This window comes from Leuciscus leuciscus, assembly GCF_965113295.1.
Source record: "Leuciscus leuciscus genome assembly, chromosome: 25".
Taxonomy (NCBI): Eukaryota; Metazoa; Chordata; class Actinopteri; order Cypriniformes; family Leuciscidae; genus Leuciscus; species Leuciscus leuciscus.
In genome coordinates, this window is record NC_138724.1 from 9,702,015 (window position 1) to 9,720,262 (window position 18,248).

At 36.8% G+C, this 18,248-nt stretch overlaps 1 protein-coding gene across 1 annotated transcript; it reads right to left on the reverse strand.

Moving 5' to 3' along the window:
- Nucleotides 1-17: 17 nt before the first annotated feature.
- sntb2 (syntrophin, beta 2) lies at nt 18-17,119 on the reverse strand. Its single transcript, XM_082160471.1, has 7 exons — nt 16,348-17,119; nt 11,667-11,868; nt 11,130-11,337; nt 7,250-7,392; nt 6,847-7,043; nt 5,777-5,955; nt 18-2,275 (listed from the first exon to the last, which is right to left on the reverse strand). The coding sequence occupies exons 1-7, from the start codon at nt 16,892-16,894 to the stop codon at nt 2,183-2,185; spliced, it is 1,569 nt and encodes a 522-aa protein (XP_082016597.1). The 5' UTR covers nt 16,895-17,119; the 3' UTR covers nt 18-2,182.
- Nucleotides 17,120-18,248: the final 1,129 nt, after the last annotated feature.

The window sequence follows — 18,248 nt, forward strand, 5'->3', positions numbered from 1 at the left end:
ATTGAATACATCACTCATTTAATTAGGATGTTTTATTTATATATGAAATCTACATACAGACATAATGCATAGCTTCTGGTTACAGGCTTTGAGTTATCATACACGCACAAACAAATTAGCTTTTTTTGCATTTGATTGTGTACTGCAAGCTGCCACAAGTGAACTTTGGTTTAAACATTTCCTCAAAATAAAGAAGAATCAATCTATCAACTCAAACCCCTACACAAATAATGAAATGAGGCATGTATCTATGGGTCTATAAAGTACATTCATTGTCATGTCAAATATTAGGCTGATGACAAGTCCAAACATATCACTTACACAAGTGCAATTTATTAACCTGGCCAAGTGTTTTTAACACAGTTTCATAGTTAAGACAATGCACAAAGCAATGGGTCTCAGTAAGAGGTCTGACATCATTACATTAATGAAAATAATGAGGCAGCACATAAGATGTCCAAAACTATGTCGGATCACCAACCTCAGAGAGCGAAAAAGAAATCAGTAATTACAGCCAAAAGTGTCATCTTTTATTTTAATAGACACATTAGAAGAAACCAAGAAGATCTCCGTGTGAATAAGAATTCACTTGAATTTTTACAAATTCACTACCTCTCATTTTCAAATATTTATTGTATTAGTACGTACAATAGACTATAAAAGTTGAAGGGCACTTAAACACATCACAGAGGTTGTATCAGTGGTCCTTTAAAAAAGAAAAGAAAAAGGACCTAACCATCTTACTTGTGGAGTGACTCTTGTGCTAAAATATTGCTTCTGTTAACCTTGTGCAACGGTTGTGAAGGAATGTGGTTCATACAATCATCTAAAAGACATTAATACTTCTATACATTGTCATATTGTTCATATTCTCTTCCTACAAAAACATACTGCCTCCATTCTGCATGCCATCTAATGCAATGAAGGTTTCGAAGGCATGTTTTCAGTACTGCCCCAATATGGCGTCTGGTTGCTTTTACAAAGTCTAAAGGCTGAAAAGATTGGTTACTATAGGAGATAATGAGCTCTAACTCAGTTTGCATTACATGCATTACATAAAAAGCTAATATGTTAATAAAGAATATATAGTGATGCTATAATTGATATTACTGATAAGACGAAGCGAATTTGCCAAAACAAACCACATATCAGTGCTAATAGCATGGTCGCCACACCTTCGGACCAACGAATTCCCACGACCTTTTCAGTCTTGCATGATAACTGGACGATTAAAATTTGTTTGATAAAGATTGTACTCACAAAAGGCTAAGTTGTTTAAGAGCTAATTATATCTAGAAAAAAAAATACAGTTTACTATAGAAATAATTTCTCCATGATTTCTTTCACTTCAAAGTTCATTCATTTTCTTCACATTTCCAAACATGGAAATCAGAAAATGCGCTGATATTTGCAGATTTCTAGTGAGTTGGGAATCCCGTAATGAGGACTAATCACTTATCTAATGCGGATCAAGAAGCAGTACATTAATGTACAGTGGAAAAGGACAAAACTTATCAAGGCCTAGAGCTGGTTTGGTCATAAATGAGGAAAAAAAAATTCATGAAATGTAAAGAACAGATATAAAACATTCCTATACTTTATATTGATTTCAAAATATTCTCTGAACTCAATCCTATTCAACACCTTATAGAGGAGAATTTTAACTTTAGGGAGGTTATTTTTGGTCAGTGAGAGAATGTATTTAAAGCTTCATTTCTGCAGGAACAGCAGTCTGTTACTGCCATATTCAATTGACATTCATTAAGATTATAACACATATATGTAACAGTCTTTGCCATGCAATACATATAAACATAAATACAAGAGAGTTACATGAAAAACAACATAGATAATACAAGAATAGTATTCATTTTGGTTATTTTGCAAAGCTTTACTGTGACCTTAAGCCTCAAAAAAATATCTGTAAAAGCTTGTTGACTCTAGATGAAAAGGCACGACTGGTGTTCCTGATCAGAGGAAAATAAGATTGTATTCTGCTTTAGAAAGCCACACACACACACACACACACACACACACACACACAACAACAACAACAACAACAACAACAACTGAACAAATGTGTCGGCTAGAGGACAAGTGGAACTGAAAACACTGCTTGAGTAAAATAGTAGCTGTCAATAAAGCAAAGAAATAAATGAACCTCAATCATTTCCTGTAGATTTTATGTGAGCAGTCCCAAGCGAGCCAGTTTGGCGGAGAGAAAGGAATGAAGCACGAAGACCACAGGCTTCGGCCCCGAGTGAAGCTCAAACACCTGCAAAAGAGAAAACGATAAAAAAGTCCTTTACTTTAGTTTCCTTTCTACAAAACATTTTGGTTTGCGATCTGTACGGGAGGGCGTTCTCACCCGATGCTCCTAGACTCTGGAATGCACTTCCTTCTCATATTAAAGGTGGACAAAATCTAAGCATTTTTAGGCTTTGTATTTTTATCTGTTTTTCTCTCTCTCTCTCTCTCTCTCTCTCTCTCTCTCTCTCTCTCTCTCTCTCTCTCTCTCTCTCTCTCTCTCTCTCTCTTTGTATTTTTGATTGTGTAAAGTGCCTTGAGAAACTGCTTTAAAGGCACTATATAAAATAAAGTTTAATATTATTATTATAACATATTATAGAAATAAATTATAAAATGAAAAGGACCTTAAGATAAATGCTTCAGGTAAATAAAGCTTTGAGCTGCAAATGATATCTTCACATTCATTTGAAATTGTCCTGTGATATCCTATGACATGCGATTCATCTAAATTCATCTTGAAATGTTGATTATGAGTCCACACACACACTATATGGACTAAAGTACTGGGACACCTGAACATTACACCAATAATGACATTGCATTCAAAATACATAGACATTATTAATATGGAGGGCTTGTTTCCCTCTTTGCAGCTATCACAGCTTCCACTCTTCTGGGAATGCTTTCCACAAGATTTCGAGTGTTTCTGTGAGGATTTTTTGCCCTTTCATCCAGTAGAGCATCAGGGGTCAGACACTGATCATGGACGAGAAGGCCTGGCTCGCAATCTCCGTTCCAGTTCATCTCAAAGGTGTTGGATGGGGTTAAGGCTCAGTGTGGGTCAGTCAAGTTCTTCCACACCAAACTCAGCCAACCATGTCTTTATTCACCTTGCTTTGTGCACTGGGACACGTGCTGGAATAGAACAGGGCCGTCCCCAAACTGTCCCACAAAGTTGGAAACATATAATTGTCCAAAATGTCTTGGCATGCTGAAGCATTAAGATTCCCTTCACTGGAAGTAAGGGTCCTAAGCTAACCCATCCCCTGAATAACAGCCCCACACTATAATCTCTTCTCCACCAAACTGTACAGTTGGCACGATGCAGTGAGGCAGGTAACGTTCTCCTGACATCCGCCAAACCCAGACCATTCAGACTGCCAAACAGAGAAGCGTGATTCAAAGTTTCCACTGCTCCAGAGTCCAGTGGTGATGTGCTTTACACACTCCGTCTGACGCTTGGCATTGAACTTGTTGATGTGAGGCTTTCATGCAGCTGCTCGACCATGGAAACCCATTCCACGCAGCTCCCGCCTCACAGTTTTTTTGTGCTGATATTAATGCCAATAAAAGTTTGGAAAGTTTGGTGACTTTAACGCACCATGCGCCTCAGCACTCGATGACCAGTTCGTTCTGTGACTTTACGTGGTCTTCTACTTTGTGGCTGAGTTGCTGTAGTTACTACATGCTTCCACTGTCCAATAATATCACTCACAGTTGACCGTGGAATTTCTAGCAGGGATGAAATTTCACAAACTGACTTATTGCACAGGTGGCATCTTATCACAGCACCACGGGCAATGGGTTTGATTGAAACAACTAAATTCAAAAATTAAGAGTCCCAATACTTTTGACCATATAGCGTAATCTATGTGCAGTATCAACATTAACCACTGCAAATTTGGAGTATCTAACTCAATCCCTCTAGCACCACCAACTGTCCAAAGTAGCTCTCATGTTAATGCTAATAACTTTTGAATCCTAAGGGCTAAAAAAAAAACTATATCCTCTCAAGATGATTTGATTTCAATTTTCCAAATAAATAAATAAATACACTTTTCAAATTTATCCTAGATTCATATCCAGCTCATTCATTTTTCAGTATAATTGGCTCTGATCATATTCAGACCATGCTGTCAAAAACAATTATCAAAAGCTTTTTTATAAAACACATTAATTTGACGAAAAGCATGTCAAAATGGATGTAAGACTATAGCTGTGTCCCAGTTTGGATTTAATAGTGCATTCTTTAAAGGAAGCAGACTTCGAAGGCCATGAAGGTCGGAACAAGCGTTGTTAAATGGGACGGTCTGGCCTACAGAAGATTGTTCTTGTCGCCTAGCAACTGTGTCAGCTGCCCTCGATGAGTGACTGTAGCGTTTGTACTGGACTTTTTTGAAAGCTATATTAAACTCTGAAAACAAAACAGAGGTTCACAAACTGTCTAAATATGTTCACCATGGTCCATCTCTGTATATAATAGAGTATAAACTATATATAATTGCATCTTAGTAAGATATAAGTCAACATTTGAACTAATTTAAAGGGTGTTTTTATTTTTACATTTGTATCATTAGATATTTAGATTAAATACAGATATAAGTTGAAACAATACTGATGTTTAAACAAGTAATTAGGCAATTTCTCTCAAAAAACATCCCGTCGTCACTGGTGCGTGATGAATTTTGGGATAGGCAAGGTCGCGAAGGATCCATCTGTTGTTTCCTTCATTGCACAGGAAACTAAGGATGCATTTAGAGTAGGGCTGGACGATACGGGCAAAATTTATATCACGATATATTTCTTAATTTCGGTCGATACGGTACAATTCCGATATCGATATGAACAATATAAAAGCCTCAGAAAAACTGCCAAGAACGTCCACAACGAATGTCTGTACCTACAAACTTCTGAAAAATGAATTTGCCAAGTCTCTGAAACCTCCTCCTATAAAACTATATCATATTCTAGAAATAAAAATGGTACAAATAAATGTATGTTAATCTTCTATTTGTATTTAGCCGTAAACAAGAAATGTGAAATCACTGTCAAATAAACATAAGACTCTCAACTTATTAATATTAATATCTTTAACTTTAAACTATAACATATGTTGATTATATTATTCTTATAGATTGAAACAAAAGTGCTTCAGCCAGGATAAAGAATATGAAAAGTGCTCAGTTGCTGCAGAAAACAGAAAAAAGAGTGAGCAACAACAAAAACACAAGTTGCTTAGGATTGTTGAGTGTTTATGACAACATGAATTCATTCCCATTGATGAATCTGAATGTAGTGTTTACATGAACGCTAAACAAGTGATCGGGTCGATGTGCGGGTTATGTCACAAGCTTCAAATCAGAATTGATTTTTTGACATGTGCACACTGCATAAATATACAGAGTTTCCCGCTGTTTGCACATAATAACTATTCTTCTACATTGATTCTTTATTTGATTTAAACAGCAGACTTAATATTTATCAATTTCTGGTCATAATTTACAGACAGTGAACATACGAACCGTTGTGCTGTGCTGCTTATATTTATCAAGCAGTAAAAATGCCTATCCGTGCCGAAACGTCATGTTTGTGTACCGTTACACCCCTAAATATATTATATATTTCTCATTAGATCAGAAGTCAGAGTAGACCCACAGACATTCATTCTTAATGACATTAGGGACTTCAGAATTGTATGTCCATCTCATGACATCATCACAGGTAAATATGATATTTCATGTCATACCATTTCGCCCTCTGGAGCACCAAAGTCCAGGTAAAGTTTCCTGACTCCATCATCTGCAGACATTTTGAGCCGCTCATAGGGGAAGTGAAACAGCACAGATTCACCAGATTCCCGTGTCACGGTGAAACCTCTGTCATAATGCAGGATCAGACAAACGTCCTGTCCGTTCAACACACAGCCTGAGGAGTGCAGACAAACATACACAGATATGAACCATGAGAGGGTGAATTAATGTGACTGACTATATTTTATTGCCTGGCTGGAACTCAGGAAGGAAAACACTAAATATTTCCGACATTTCCAACATTTCCTCCAGCCAGCTATTGTTCCACACCACAGGAAAATAAGAGGCAAATACAGCAAGATCTCTCAATCCAGCTTTTTTCCCACTCAGTTATCCCGGTGCTAAGCCCCATGGTTACTCAGACAAGTGTTACAGAACATCCCACAGGAATGAATTTGGACTGAATTTGGACAGAATTCTCAATAAAATGTACTTAAAATGTTGTACTCACTGAATGGATATTAATCTTACAAGAACCAAAATAAAGTGACTTACACTTTATTCTGGTTCTTGTAAGATTAATATCCATTCAGTGTATAACATTAAAAGTACATTTTAAATAATGAATTAATTAAAAGCATTTTCTCTGTCTTTTAATTCATTCATTCATTAATTGTTAAATTACAAAAAGTTTTGTGATTAAAAACTGCATAATTTCAGTGCAATTGGTATGATATGGTACAGTGAACATTTATTAACCATCATAACCACAATCAAAACTAAATAAACATTAACCTATTAACATTTCAACCGAGGCTGCTGTTGATTGGATGTTAAGATGTGGGTGTTGCACTCAAAACTTGAGGCATATGAACAAGCTTGCAGGGGCGGGGTTTAAGTGAACTAAATGATTGGAGAAGTCCTGCATATGTCACCAGAGAGAAGTATGTCAGTTTCACCAGAAGATCGAGCTTTATTATTACTATGAGGTCAAAATAAAAAAGGAAACTGGTCAGTTCCTTTCTTATTTGTATATTCACACACACACACACACACACACACACACCTATGGAAACCTCTTTGATGAGTTCAGCAGCCGAATGTCCACCCTGCACCAGTGCACGTGTCCATGTGGACAGATCCCAGTGTGTCTCCACACGAAACACATGAGACTCGATCCCTCGACCTGTGCCTGTACGTGTAGCAAACACCAAATCTCCACCCAGAGCCGGAGAACTGCGGACGCTGCCTGAGTGAACTAGCCTGTAGACAGAACCAAATACAAAACAGCCGAGGCAGAGCAGTGTGAGTTTATTCAGAGGCTAAACTTATTTATATTTTAATAAAAGGCCGGGAAGACAATTTAAAAAAAAAAGATGTTAAGTAGCCTGTTTTAATGGAGGGGTCACAGATAGGGTGGAAATACTAAATTACGAATGCTTAAAACTTTGCTAAAGCTAGAGTTTTACCGTGTGGCGAGTAGTGGGTGTGTTAAGAGAGGAGAGGTCCAGTTCTCATACGTCCACGGCACTGACTGGAACAGCAAGATGTCTTTCTCTGTGAGCGCCATGACGACACATCTGTGCTGATGCCGCCCGCCATCCAACTCAAGCTAAACACAAACACAACAATCAGCCACTGAATTCATAATCCATACAGTTTCCATATGCAAAGGAAAAAAATATCTCTCAACTAATGCTGTAAACTAGGCAACTGTCTTGCTTGGAACATTACTATATGCAAATATATTATCGCACAGCTTTAAATAAAAAAATGTGGATATATAAGTACGGTATATCCAACTTTACCGGCACACACACCCGTGTTTCCCATTCATTAGATAGACTCTGGTTTCAAAAGTTTCATAATGGACCGAAAATATTTTTTAACTTCTCATAATAACATAAAAGGTCTCTAATGTAGTGTTTTTTGTTACTGCTTTGGCAAAGCATGTCAAACAAACTAAAATTGAAAGCATGATTTGGCTAGGTGCCGTCATCAGATTGCAAAAGGCTGTGATTTAATTAAATAAATCTATAATCTGATGCGATGCGTGCTCAGCTCAGCATATTATTTAAATATGAATTTAACGCGCAAAGTTTCATGCTTAGCGTTTCCCAGTGATATACTGACGAAACAGTTCGTTAGAGACCGTCTCTAAAGTTACATACGACACTGACATACACGTTTCTAACCTCAATAGCATTTGAGAAGAATGACTTACATCATAAAACTAACTGTAAAGTGTTCATGTAGGCGTCAGGCATGATGCTACGGAGATCATGCATTGACACTCTACTGCTTTTTTACAAAGCGAAATAAAATTGACCGAAAATTGCCTGTCGAATATTATAGGTTGTATTTCTAAACAGAATTAATATTTTGCAAGTGAAATCTGAAAGGCGAGTATGGATTATTGAATTTTTAATAATGAAAATGTGTGTGAAATGTTTTGAATTGAGATATTCACAGCTTAAACAATGTTGAATTTCAGCCCATAAAAATGCAAGCCCTAAAAATACAATGCATTAAAATGCAAGCACTTTATTACAATGCATTTTTTTATTTTTTTATTAGTGCAATTCAACAAGCTTTTTTGTTTCAAAAACATTTGGCCTTATTTTACTTCCATAATCATGTATCTGAGGCAAAATAATTAAATATTGAGAATGCAACAGCGCGTATTATATTTTTCTAACTCCAGTCGGCCACTGATTGGAACCAGCTGATAAGATCTTCCTTTGAGTCGACACACCTCTCAACTTGACACTCAAATTAACCAATCGCATTTTAATGATGCAAAAGACACGCGTGTGCACTCACACAAAGGCGAATATGAAAGGCTGAGCGGCGGTGTGTCAGTCCTCACAGGGTTACAGTAAAATAATGATGCAGTTACAAGGTGTGTATAATTTTAAACTACTTAGTCCAAGACTAACAGAAGCTGCTGTTCAGTTTGCATTCAGCTCCTTCTACTTAATTCTGAACTCTTCCCTCTCATGGTGAAAGGTGAAAGATTGCCATTTATCACCAAAAAAAAGACAAGCCCCTTAAAAACGCAGTATAATAAGAAGAACTGTACCGGGGAACACATTTAAACAATATTACTAACATTACTAACATCCTACAAAACTAAAAGGGAGTAAATGTCATTTATTAAGATAAGAATAGACTAGTTTAATATAAAAATAATTACATAATATAAACTGATTGATGAAGTAAAACAAGAACATGAGATTTAAAAATAATTCAGCAACACTTTATTTAAAGATTAATTGCACCTACGAGTTGTATTTAATATCAATCAGTTGAGGGCAGTTCATCTAAAAGTTGAGTGTGTTTCGTTTACTATATTTATCAATATAGTTTACCAAATAAATAATTTACAGAGTAAAAGAAAGATCAAACAAGGTGAAGTAATTTCATTTCTAAAGTATTTGAGATTAAGTCCTATATAAAGCCCTTTTTGTCGATTTTCCAGAATAACTACAAATATAAATGACTATACCGTGAAACAGAATTTTGATCATACCCCACCTCTACCGAGGAAGACGTCGAACACACAAAGAGATGCACAACGGAGCAAGCTTTTGTTGATGGACTTGATCTACTCAATCTATGTTTTCATCATCGTTCTGAATCCGAACCAGGTGGAAGTCTTTGACAAAAATACGATTTTCTCAGCTTTGAAATGTAGTTTTGTTTTGCTTTTATATGAAACTTACCCACATTCAAGTGTAGATAAATAAATAAAAAAGAACAAATGAAGCTAGAAAAAAAGGTTCTATGCTGTTCTTTCTTTTGTAACATTGACTGTTTACATATTCATAAAACAAAAAATTCTGGGGGCCATTGTGAATACGGTGGGGAAAGAGTTAAAGAAGCCAAAATGTAATATTTACATTTACTAGACTGCATCAGCTATTATTTGTACATGTTAATGAGGATCACAAAAGGTTTGGTAAAGTGACCATTTACTTCACATGTTTTTTGAGCTGCATGTCATGATTGACCTCAGAATGCAAGAGACATTCTGTGTAAATGTGTCAAGTTAAGTCAAGTCACCTTCATTTATATAGCGCTTTTAACAATATGGATTGTTTCAAAGCAGCTTTACAGAGATAATAGGAAATTACTGTAACAGATTGTTTAGGCTTTAAAACAGCTCTAGGATAAAGTTATTGTCCAGCTAAAGTACATTTTTTGATTGATTGATTCACTTCCATTGCGAAGATCATTAGTTATTAACTTATGCTGGGTACACACCAAAAGATAATCGGGCTGATTTTGGGCCGATTTCTCCCCTTCCGACAATCCTAGCTATGTCCCGATTATCTTGATGGTTTAACAGATTATTTTAACAGATTTTCCCTTGGTGTGAGGTGTGTTAAGAGTGTCCGAACCTGCTCGGAAGAACGTCGGAGCCGCTCCGATCGCGAATCGTAAATATTAAACATGTTTAATATTTACGATCAGAAATCCTGATGTGTGGGGGGAACTCCGAGGACAAACACGCGCACGCTCTGGAGATTATCACGTGAAACGAAACAATATCCAATCAGAAAGCGAGATGATGGAAGACACGGCCATTCTCACACACACACACACACACACACACACACTTGCAGGAAGCTTAATGTTAAGATTTAGTATTCATAAGTGTAAATTTCGAGGAAACAAGCCTTTGTTTTTCATTTTAAGAGCAGAAATTTTACAATACCTAAACACAATATTGGGTTTGAAAAATAAGAAAGCTGCAAAGTGCGTTTCAATCTGTAAACATTTTCAAATTTTTGTTTAACTTTTAAGTTTGTCACTGTTTATGTATATGTCTTTTTATGTTTGTTTATCGGTTTTACTCTTTGTACCCCCCTGACTGTAATTGTATAATTCTTAAAATCAATTTAAAAAAAGATAAAAAATAAAGACAATAAAGAATGAATATATTTCTGTATAAAAGGTTATATATAATGGTAGGTACAATGGTTTTTTCACGTGAATTTTCTGTGAAAATCATTCCAAACACTATCGCCATTTCTTCCTGCATATCGTCCGTCATGCTTATTCTGAAGTCTCACGATATTTTGCGAGATTTCCTGTGTTCATAGTCGAGACTCCGGTTGAAAATCTGTTTGTGTGTGGTGTGCTGTCTTTGTCACATCATGGCACACCACACACTATAGGAGCAAAACGCTTAAATCTAGGATTTTTTGTCCTCATGTTTGTGGTCTGTCACATTTTGAAAATCTTATAAGATGTAAAAAATCTTTTGGTGTGTACCCAGCATTAGGGGGCGCTAACACAACACTGTTCTAACAGGAAAACCCTTAATGTGTGTGTGTGAGATACCTGCTCTGCCAGCCAGCCGATGTGTTTGAGCGTGCAGTGTGTGTTGGCGCTAGGGTTGCTCAAGAAGGAGTTGATGTGGGCCAGCATCTGTGGCAAAAGAGCAGCAATGTTTGTGTGGATGGCCGTGAACCAGGAGTGAGCAGTGGCCCCGTCTTTACACCGCAACACCACAGTGTGCTGGCCGTCCGGAGAGTGAAGCTCCAGCAACCTGTACAAAACAGGTTGAAAGTAATGAGTTGAGTCTCGATGTTTTTGAATGTACAAAATAATACCCTAGTTTCTATGTATTTATTTCACTATTTTTATAAGCAAATACTGTCATTATTGTAATATCATGAATAATATTTGGTTGAACTAATAATTTACAGCAAGCTAGAGTTCATTTCGGTGTGAAACATAAACTGGAAATGTTTTTATGAGATTCAAATCCAAATGACAGAGTCAAACCCAGGAACACAATGCTGCTTTTGGTTACTTTCGTAAACTTACACACACACACACACACACACACACACACACACACACACACACACACACCTGTTTTCCAGGTCAGGCATGGTGAGGTTTCGGCTGATGAAGCTCATTTTAAGCGGGATGACCTTTCTGTCACGAGTTACACTGCTCTTGGGCGACTCGTCGCTGCCGCTGAGGTTTGGAGACTGAAGATGTCCATCCCAAGGCAGATCTGCACTCATTGAGGACTTCTTAAAGAGTGGAGACACCTCCCTGATGTACTTCACTGCACACAAAACAAACAGCCTTAACTGACAGTTCACTATCAGGAAAATCCAAAAGAAAAAGACTGCATTCACTGACAAGGCTCTCATTTCGTCACATAGAGGTTACACTGTACAGCCCTGGGCTAATAACACACACACACACACACACACACACACACACACACACACACACACTAATCCATTTCATACATACTGCATTATATAAACATATTGTAGCTGCTTCTTAAAGTTTATTGACACATTAAAACACTAAAGAAACATGCATGAATATGGAAAAACGACACTAATAAGCTACGATCGAAAAAGAATTATAGAGGGATGTTTGGAGAAAAAAATCCTCTAAACCAATAGAGAGCAGTTTGGTGAAACAACGTCAAATCATATTGTTAAACTTCAAATCTAGTTTTTGGTTTTATGTCAAGCATGTTCTGGAAGATTTAAAAATAGTTTTGGAAGGATGTGGATATTTATATTGAGGATGTTTGATAAAAATCGGTGCATTTCATGAATTTTTTTATTTTAAACATATAAAAGAAATTAACACAATAAAGATACTATACAGATTAATAATAAAGATATTAGGAATAAATATATTTATATTCAGTGTTGGGTAGGGGTGTAATGTTACATGTATTCGTCCCGAACTGTCACGGTACAGATGTCAAGGTTCGGTGTATACAGTCAGACGACAAATATTCACAGGCAATCCACTGATTATCTCTGATTATCTTCACTGTGGACATGTATAATAAAATTAAATGGCACAACCCTTTTTGTTAAATGTCAGTTTTAATGATCAACATCCATTATTATTACACGGCTCTGTGGAATACTTGATTCTGATTGGTCAATCGCGCCATCCAGCGGTATGTTTTTCCCAGATAACAGCCGCTGAAAACAGAAACGCAAGCTCATCCGGGTCACTGAAGTCAGCAGCGCTATACGCCTGCTAGAAACGGTTTTTCTTAATGGAAGTTTTGCATTTGGTGAGCTAATAAAATATTAAAACCCAGTCAAATCAATATTTTGTGTAAAGTTATTTAATTATGCCATCCAATATTGTGGACTCGCTCTCTCGTTTCATACAAATGCAGCTGCTGCCATTTTGTGACTATTGTTTTGTACACTGTTGGATTATAGGATAACAAACAGGTACAATTTTAAAACAGTTTAATCTGAAATCAAGATCCCTTATCTCCATAATTATTTATGTGGGGAAATGCTGTGTATTAAGTGGTAAGACTGTATATGTATCTCTTAAATGTCCGTCTAGTTTGAACTTGAACTCTGCTTCGCGTCGGGGTCCTCATCACCCGGTCAGGGGTTTATTCTGAGAGAACAACCGGCTGGATGTTCATTATCCCTTACTTAAAGTATAATAAGCTATACAATAAGAAATAAAGACAAGCAAATAGTTCCTACAACTACCTCATTGGGGGACTAAATGCCGCTAGGTGGAACAAACTGTAATTTGCACTACTGTCTGTACAAAATAAATAAAAAGAAACCTAGCATTGGGGATTTGTTGCTTTTTCCTGTTGTACCGAACTCGTATTGAACAGTGACTCCAAAACCAAGCTACGTACCGAACCGTGACTTCTGTGTACTGTTACACCCCTAGTGTTGGGGTATGTTACTATTAAAGGGGTGGTATAATGCCCTTTTCACAAGATGCAAAATAAGTCTTTGATGTCCCCAGAGTGTGTATGTGAAGTTTTAGCTCAAAATATTATTATAGATATTTTTATATAGCATTTTATAATAAAACACACCGTTTTTGTGTCTGTTCCTTTAAATGCAAATGAGCTGCTGCTCCCGGCACAGAGGGCGGAGCTTCAACAGCTTGTGTCATTTTACCTCACAGACATGCACTGGAAATTTCAAAAATGTTTAGCCTTTTATGTTCAAACCCAAGTCAGAAAGATGGAGAGACTCAAGAAGAAGTGACAACATGTAGACAACATTTCTGAATGGTTAGTTGGTGAATTTATGTAGCTTATGTGTAGTTATCTTCTAGTCATTGATTAGCATATTCTGTCTTGATAATCTTTAAATCACATTCCCGGGGGCGGGGTTTATGTCAATTTTAGGGTTAGTTATGTCACTAACTCGGGAGGAATGTCGTGTAGTCTGTAGTCCTTAAAAAGCACTTTCTTTAAAAGCAAATATCTCCCTTTGCTTTGAACTTTGAGCATTGTAACTTTGCAGATGTTGTTTATGCTCAAACAGCAACATTACACACTAACTAAAGTTAGAACAGTGAAATCATATTCAACCAACCCTTTAAATTGAATGTGTTACAATATTGCATTACTTCCTTAAAACTGCTTTACTTCGCTTCTTTTTACAGAATGTCCTTCTACTTACTTTTAATGATGTAAAGTACGACTGTGTTTGTGTGCGTTTGCATGTATTGGAAAGCTTAACATTTACCAGGAAGATCCAAAAGTCACATTAAAATCCGAAGTTAAAGTAATTAATTAAATTAAAGTTAACATAAAATACTTGAATTCTTACATTATATTTAAATGTTAGGAAAGCTGATGCATTTAGCTAATTGTTACAGAAGTTTGGACATACAGGACTGTAAGAAGAAAAAACACAGACACACACACGAACATAGCTTCTTAATGATACTTGAGCAGAAAAACACTTGGCTGGGCCAAAGACATTTGAGGAATTCAGTTTGGATAGATGAATGCGTGCAAGCATTTGCAGGACAAGAATAAGGCTGGCTGTATGTGCTTTTACAAACATCAATAGTCTGGTGTTTCATAGATGGAAACATTTTACCAAATTCTTCATTTGTGTTCTCCTGAAGTAAATGTGCATGACCGAGTAAATGATTTTCATGAATTTTGGGTGGACTATGGTGTGCATTCACACGGACAGCAATTTGCACTGGCAAAGCCATTTACTTTTAATAATAATGACCAATTTCTGGCAACATGAGCATTACATTGCCTGAAAAAAATATAATTTTTAAGCAGCAAGAAAGCTACTTCACAACTGTTTAAAAGAAAAACTTTCAAACCCTATGGTCAGATTAAAACCCCTCCAATTAAAAAAGATAAAAAAAAAAAAAAAGATTTAGCAGCAACAACACCTATTTGCAACCAATTAGGTCAATAACCCAAAGGTTGCGAGTTCAAACCCTAGAAGAGTGATTATTGAACTATCAAGCGTGGCACTGGGTTATGTTTTTATTGAAAGCTGCTAATTATGGCTGGATATATTTCTCTTCATTTCAGAATTATAGTATGTGTCAGTATCCTATTCCTTCTGCAAGCTCTTCTCACTAATCATAGCTGAATTAATCACTTATTGCTGATTCACCTCAGTGTAATAATGTCGATGTTGTAAATGCACATCTTTTTCAGTTTTCCAGTGGAATATTCCAGTACTGGTATTGTGCAGCATCATGGGATCATTTCTAAGCCATTTTAAGATCTCATTAGATCCACCAGGACCATCAAATATAATTCCGATTTTAATTAGGCCAGTGCCACAGAGGATAATGTATGTGTGACTGTGAGCAGAGCCATCTCATGTGGACCTGTTCCACATATTTCACCGCCAGTCTCCATATCTCTGTAGCACTGTGGTGGTCTAGGCTTATCTGATTAGGAATGAGTTATGCATATTATGCATATAGTTTACTAAATTCTTTAAGATACTAATGAAAAACTGACATGTGCTGTACCCTATCCAAACAAGTCAAAATGAAATCAAGAGCTTGTGATTTGAAATCTAATCGATATGATATTGGTGTGAATAGCCATGTTTCCATCAACAAACAACAATAAATCATGGTTGAACTTGATTTTGTCCATTGATAATCGATTGGATTGTAGAAAGTGGGTGTTGCAAACTAAATTAATGTAATTGTTTTGAATTAAAGATAACAAGGGCACATTTATTACAAAATATATGAAATGTGTGCGCAGAGAAATAATTTATAATAAATACTGCAGCATTCCATTAAAAAAAATAGGAATTGTAAAGAACAAAATGAAATTTTGATTTTGTGGAGACATTAAAAATAATGAAAATCGATAAACAGAGATATGTCTTCACAAAAAAGATCGGCTTGATAGCCAAGTAACTTACAAAGTACAACTGTCAATCTCTCTCTCTCTATATCCCATTCCCACACATTCCCGCCGGATGTTTGGAGAAACATTAATAATCATCTGCTATTGGAGCAAGATAGATGATCTGTTTATTACCAGAAAATACATATTCATGTACTTCTATAAGTTTCATAACTTCTCTAAGTGATTTTCAAATGTTAATGCAACTCGGGCCTCTTATCGACCTGAATTATCTTTCTTATAAAAGAATAAAATTAACTACTGTTTACTAGTTGAAAACAGTTTGAACTCAAAATAATGCCTAAATTAATGATAAACTGTGTGTCATTCTCAGACGCTTCGTGCGGGCCTGCTGAATCCCCGCGGCTCGAGTGATCGTCTTACCCTCCAGCGTCACCTCCTTCCCGGCCTTCTTCAGCGCCTGCACCGCCGCGTCGTGCGTGGCGTCGCGGAGGTCGCTGCCGTTGACGGACAGGATCGCGTCGCCGACGCGCAGGGCTCGACTCTGATCCGCCGCTAAACCGGGGAAGATCTTTGATATGAGGATGGGCATGCGATTCTCCCGACCCCCTTTAATACTGATTCCCAGTCCGCCGGACTCCTGCTTGACTATCCGAACCCTCCGAACCCCCTCCGGCCCCGCCGGGTCACAGTAACCGCTGGACTCCGAGTCTGAGCCGGTCCCGTTGAACCGACCCGGGCTGTCGTATTGCCCACGGCTCTGAAAAACATCTCGGTTCTGTCCGTTGCCATTGGAAACACCGTTTCTTAAATGCGAGTTGTGCTCCGAATATCCCGCGGGCCCGCCCGGTTCGCCCTCCGCCGTGAGTGTGAGAGTGTCCCGTGTGAGTTCCGCGGAGACCCGGACCCAGCGGTCACTCAGGAGCAGGTCCAGATGACCCTGTTTCTCCGCGCGGGTCCACACGGCCATGATCAAACTTTAACTCATCATAAAGTTTAAACTCTCTCGACACACCCACTCACACGCACATTTCCCCAGAGGAAGCGAGAGGATCCGATTTTAGGTCTGTTAATAAGTTAAAACATCGCTATATCTCTGCAGCGCTTTGAATTTGTGATCATTGCACGAAGAAACTATAAAATTAAAAACATCCTTAGATCGGACAGCGGAGATAACCATTAGATTTGTATCTAATTAATTATTCATGAGAGGGGCGTGGAATTAAAACTATGTCTCCTCCCTCCTTACTAAAGCCAACAGTGACAACAATCCGCTGGAGTTTGTGCTGAGCAGAGATTTAACAGGGGAAGGAGAAAACTGTGCAGATTGATTATGGTCTTGAAGCATTATGGACTTATTGCTTTATTTACTATTTGCCTTTTTCTTTTGGTATCAGTAGGATAGACTTTTTTTTTTATCGCTGCCTCTCTCATTGAAAATTAATTTATTCAAATCTAATCATTAATTAATGAATAATAATAATGCACCAAATAAATAATTTAATCCGCCAAGCAATATAATTCATTAGCCTAACACAGGTGTTGCTGTTGCCAAGAAATGTATTAGGCATTAGTAGATTGATACTGACTAGTCAAGTCACCTTTATTGATATAGCGCTTTTTACAATACAGATTGCATCAAAGCAGCTTTACAGAGATAACAGGAAAATAATGCAACATAGTTTGTTTTTTAGAAGAAAAATAGCATCACAGTCCAGCTTTAGTAAGTTCAGTGATGGTTAATTTTTGTTGTAAAAAGTTATTAATTGAGTTCATTATATCTATCTCTGGAGAACGCCATGATGACTATATTAGCTATATAGACTATTACTGCATCTTTAATGGTGCCAGAACTCAATGGATAAACAAATAACATATTTTGGATGTATACATACACTCTAAAATGAAAAAAAAAAAAAGTATTTCAATGAAATTATTGTACTATATTTTAGTTCGATAATGATTTTTATTTAATATTTTGTATTTTTAAGGGATTTTATGGTACTAAATTATATTTATGCAGTAGTTATAATCCATTTATTCACTTTTTAAGCATGGACTTAAACTGTCATAAATCTTGAATGCTTTGAAGCTCATTAAGTTTGGTCTCTTTTTAAAGAAGACACTTGGCAGATTATTGCTGAAGTGAAAAAAAGATTTAAAAAAGTGAACTTGAATTTATTTTTAATTTTTAAATGTAGGCCTACATATAAAAATTGTGCAGTTTTCATAACAATATATGACATATGTATTTTCCAAAACACATTTTACTCTAAAATTGTGAGAAATTCACAGCCATAAATCTAAACAGGTTGATATCTCAA

What these genes read in the sequence shown, in the direction of transcription:
- sntb2 (XM_082160471.1), bottom strand. Translation starts at nt 16,894, where the DNA reads ATGGCCGTGTGGACCCGCGCGGAGAAACAGGGTCATCTGGACCTGCTC. An exon ending in ATGCCTGACCTGGAAAACAG is followed by an intron (nt 11,338 to 11,666) that starts GTGTGTGTGTGT and finishes TGTTTTGTACAG; the next exon opens with GTTGCTGGAGCTTCACTCTC. An exon ending in TCGGCTGGCTGGCAGAGCAG is followed by an intron (nt 7,393 to 11,129) that starts GTATCTCACACA and finishes GTTTGTGTTTAG; the next exon opens with CTTGAGTTGGATGGCGGGCG.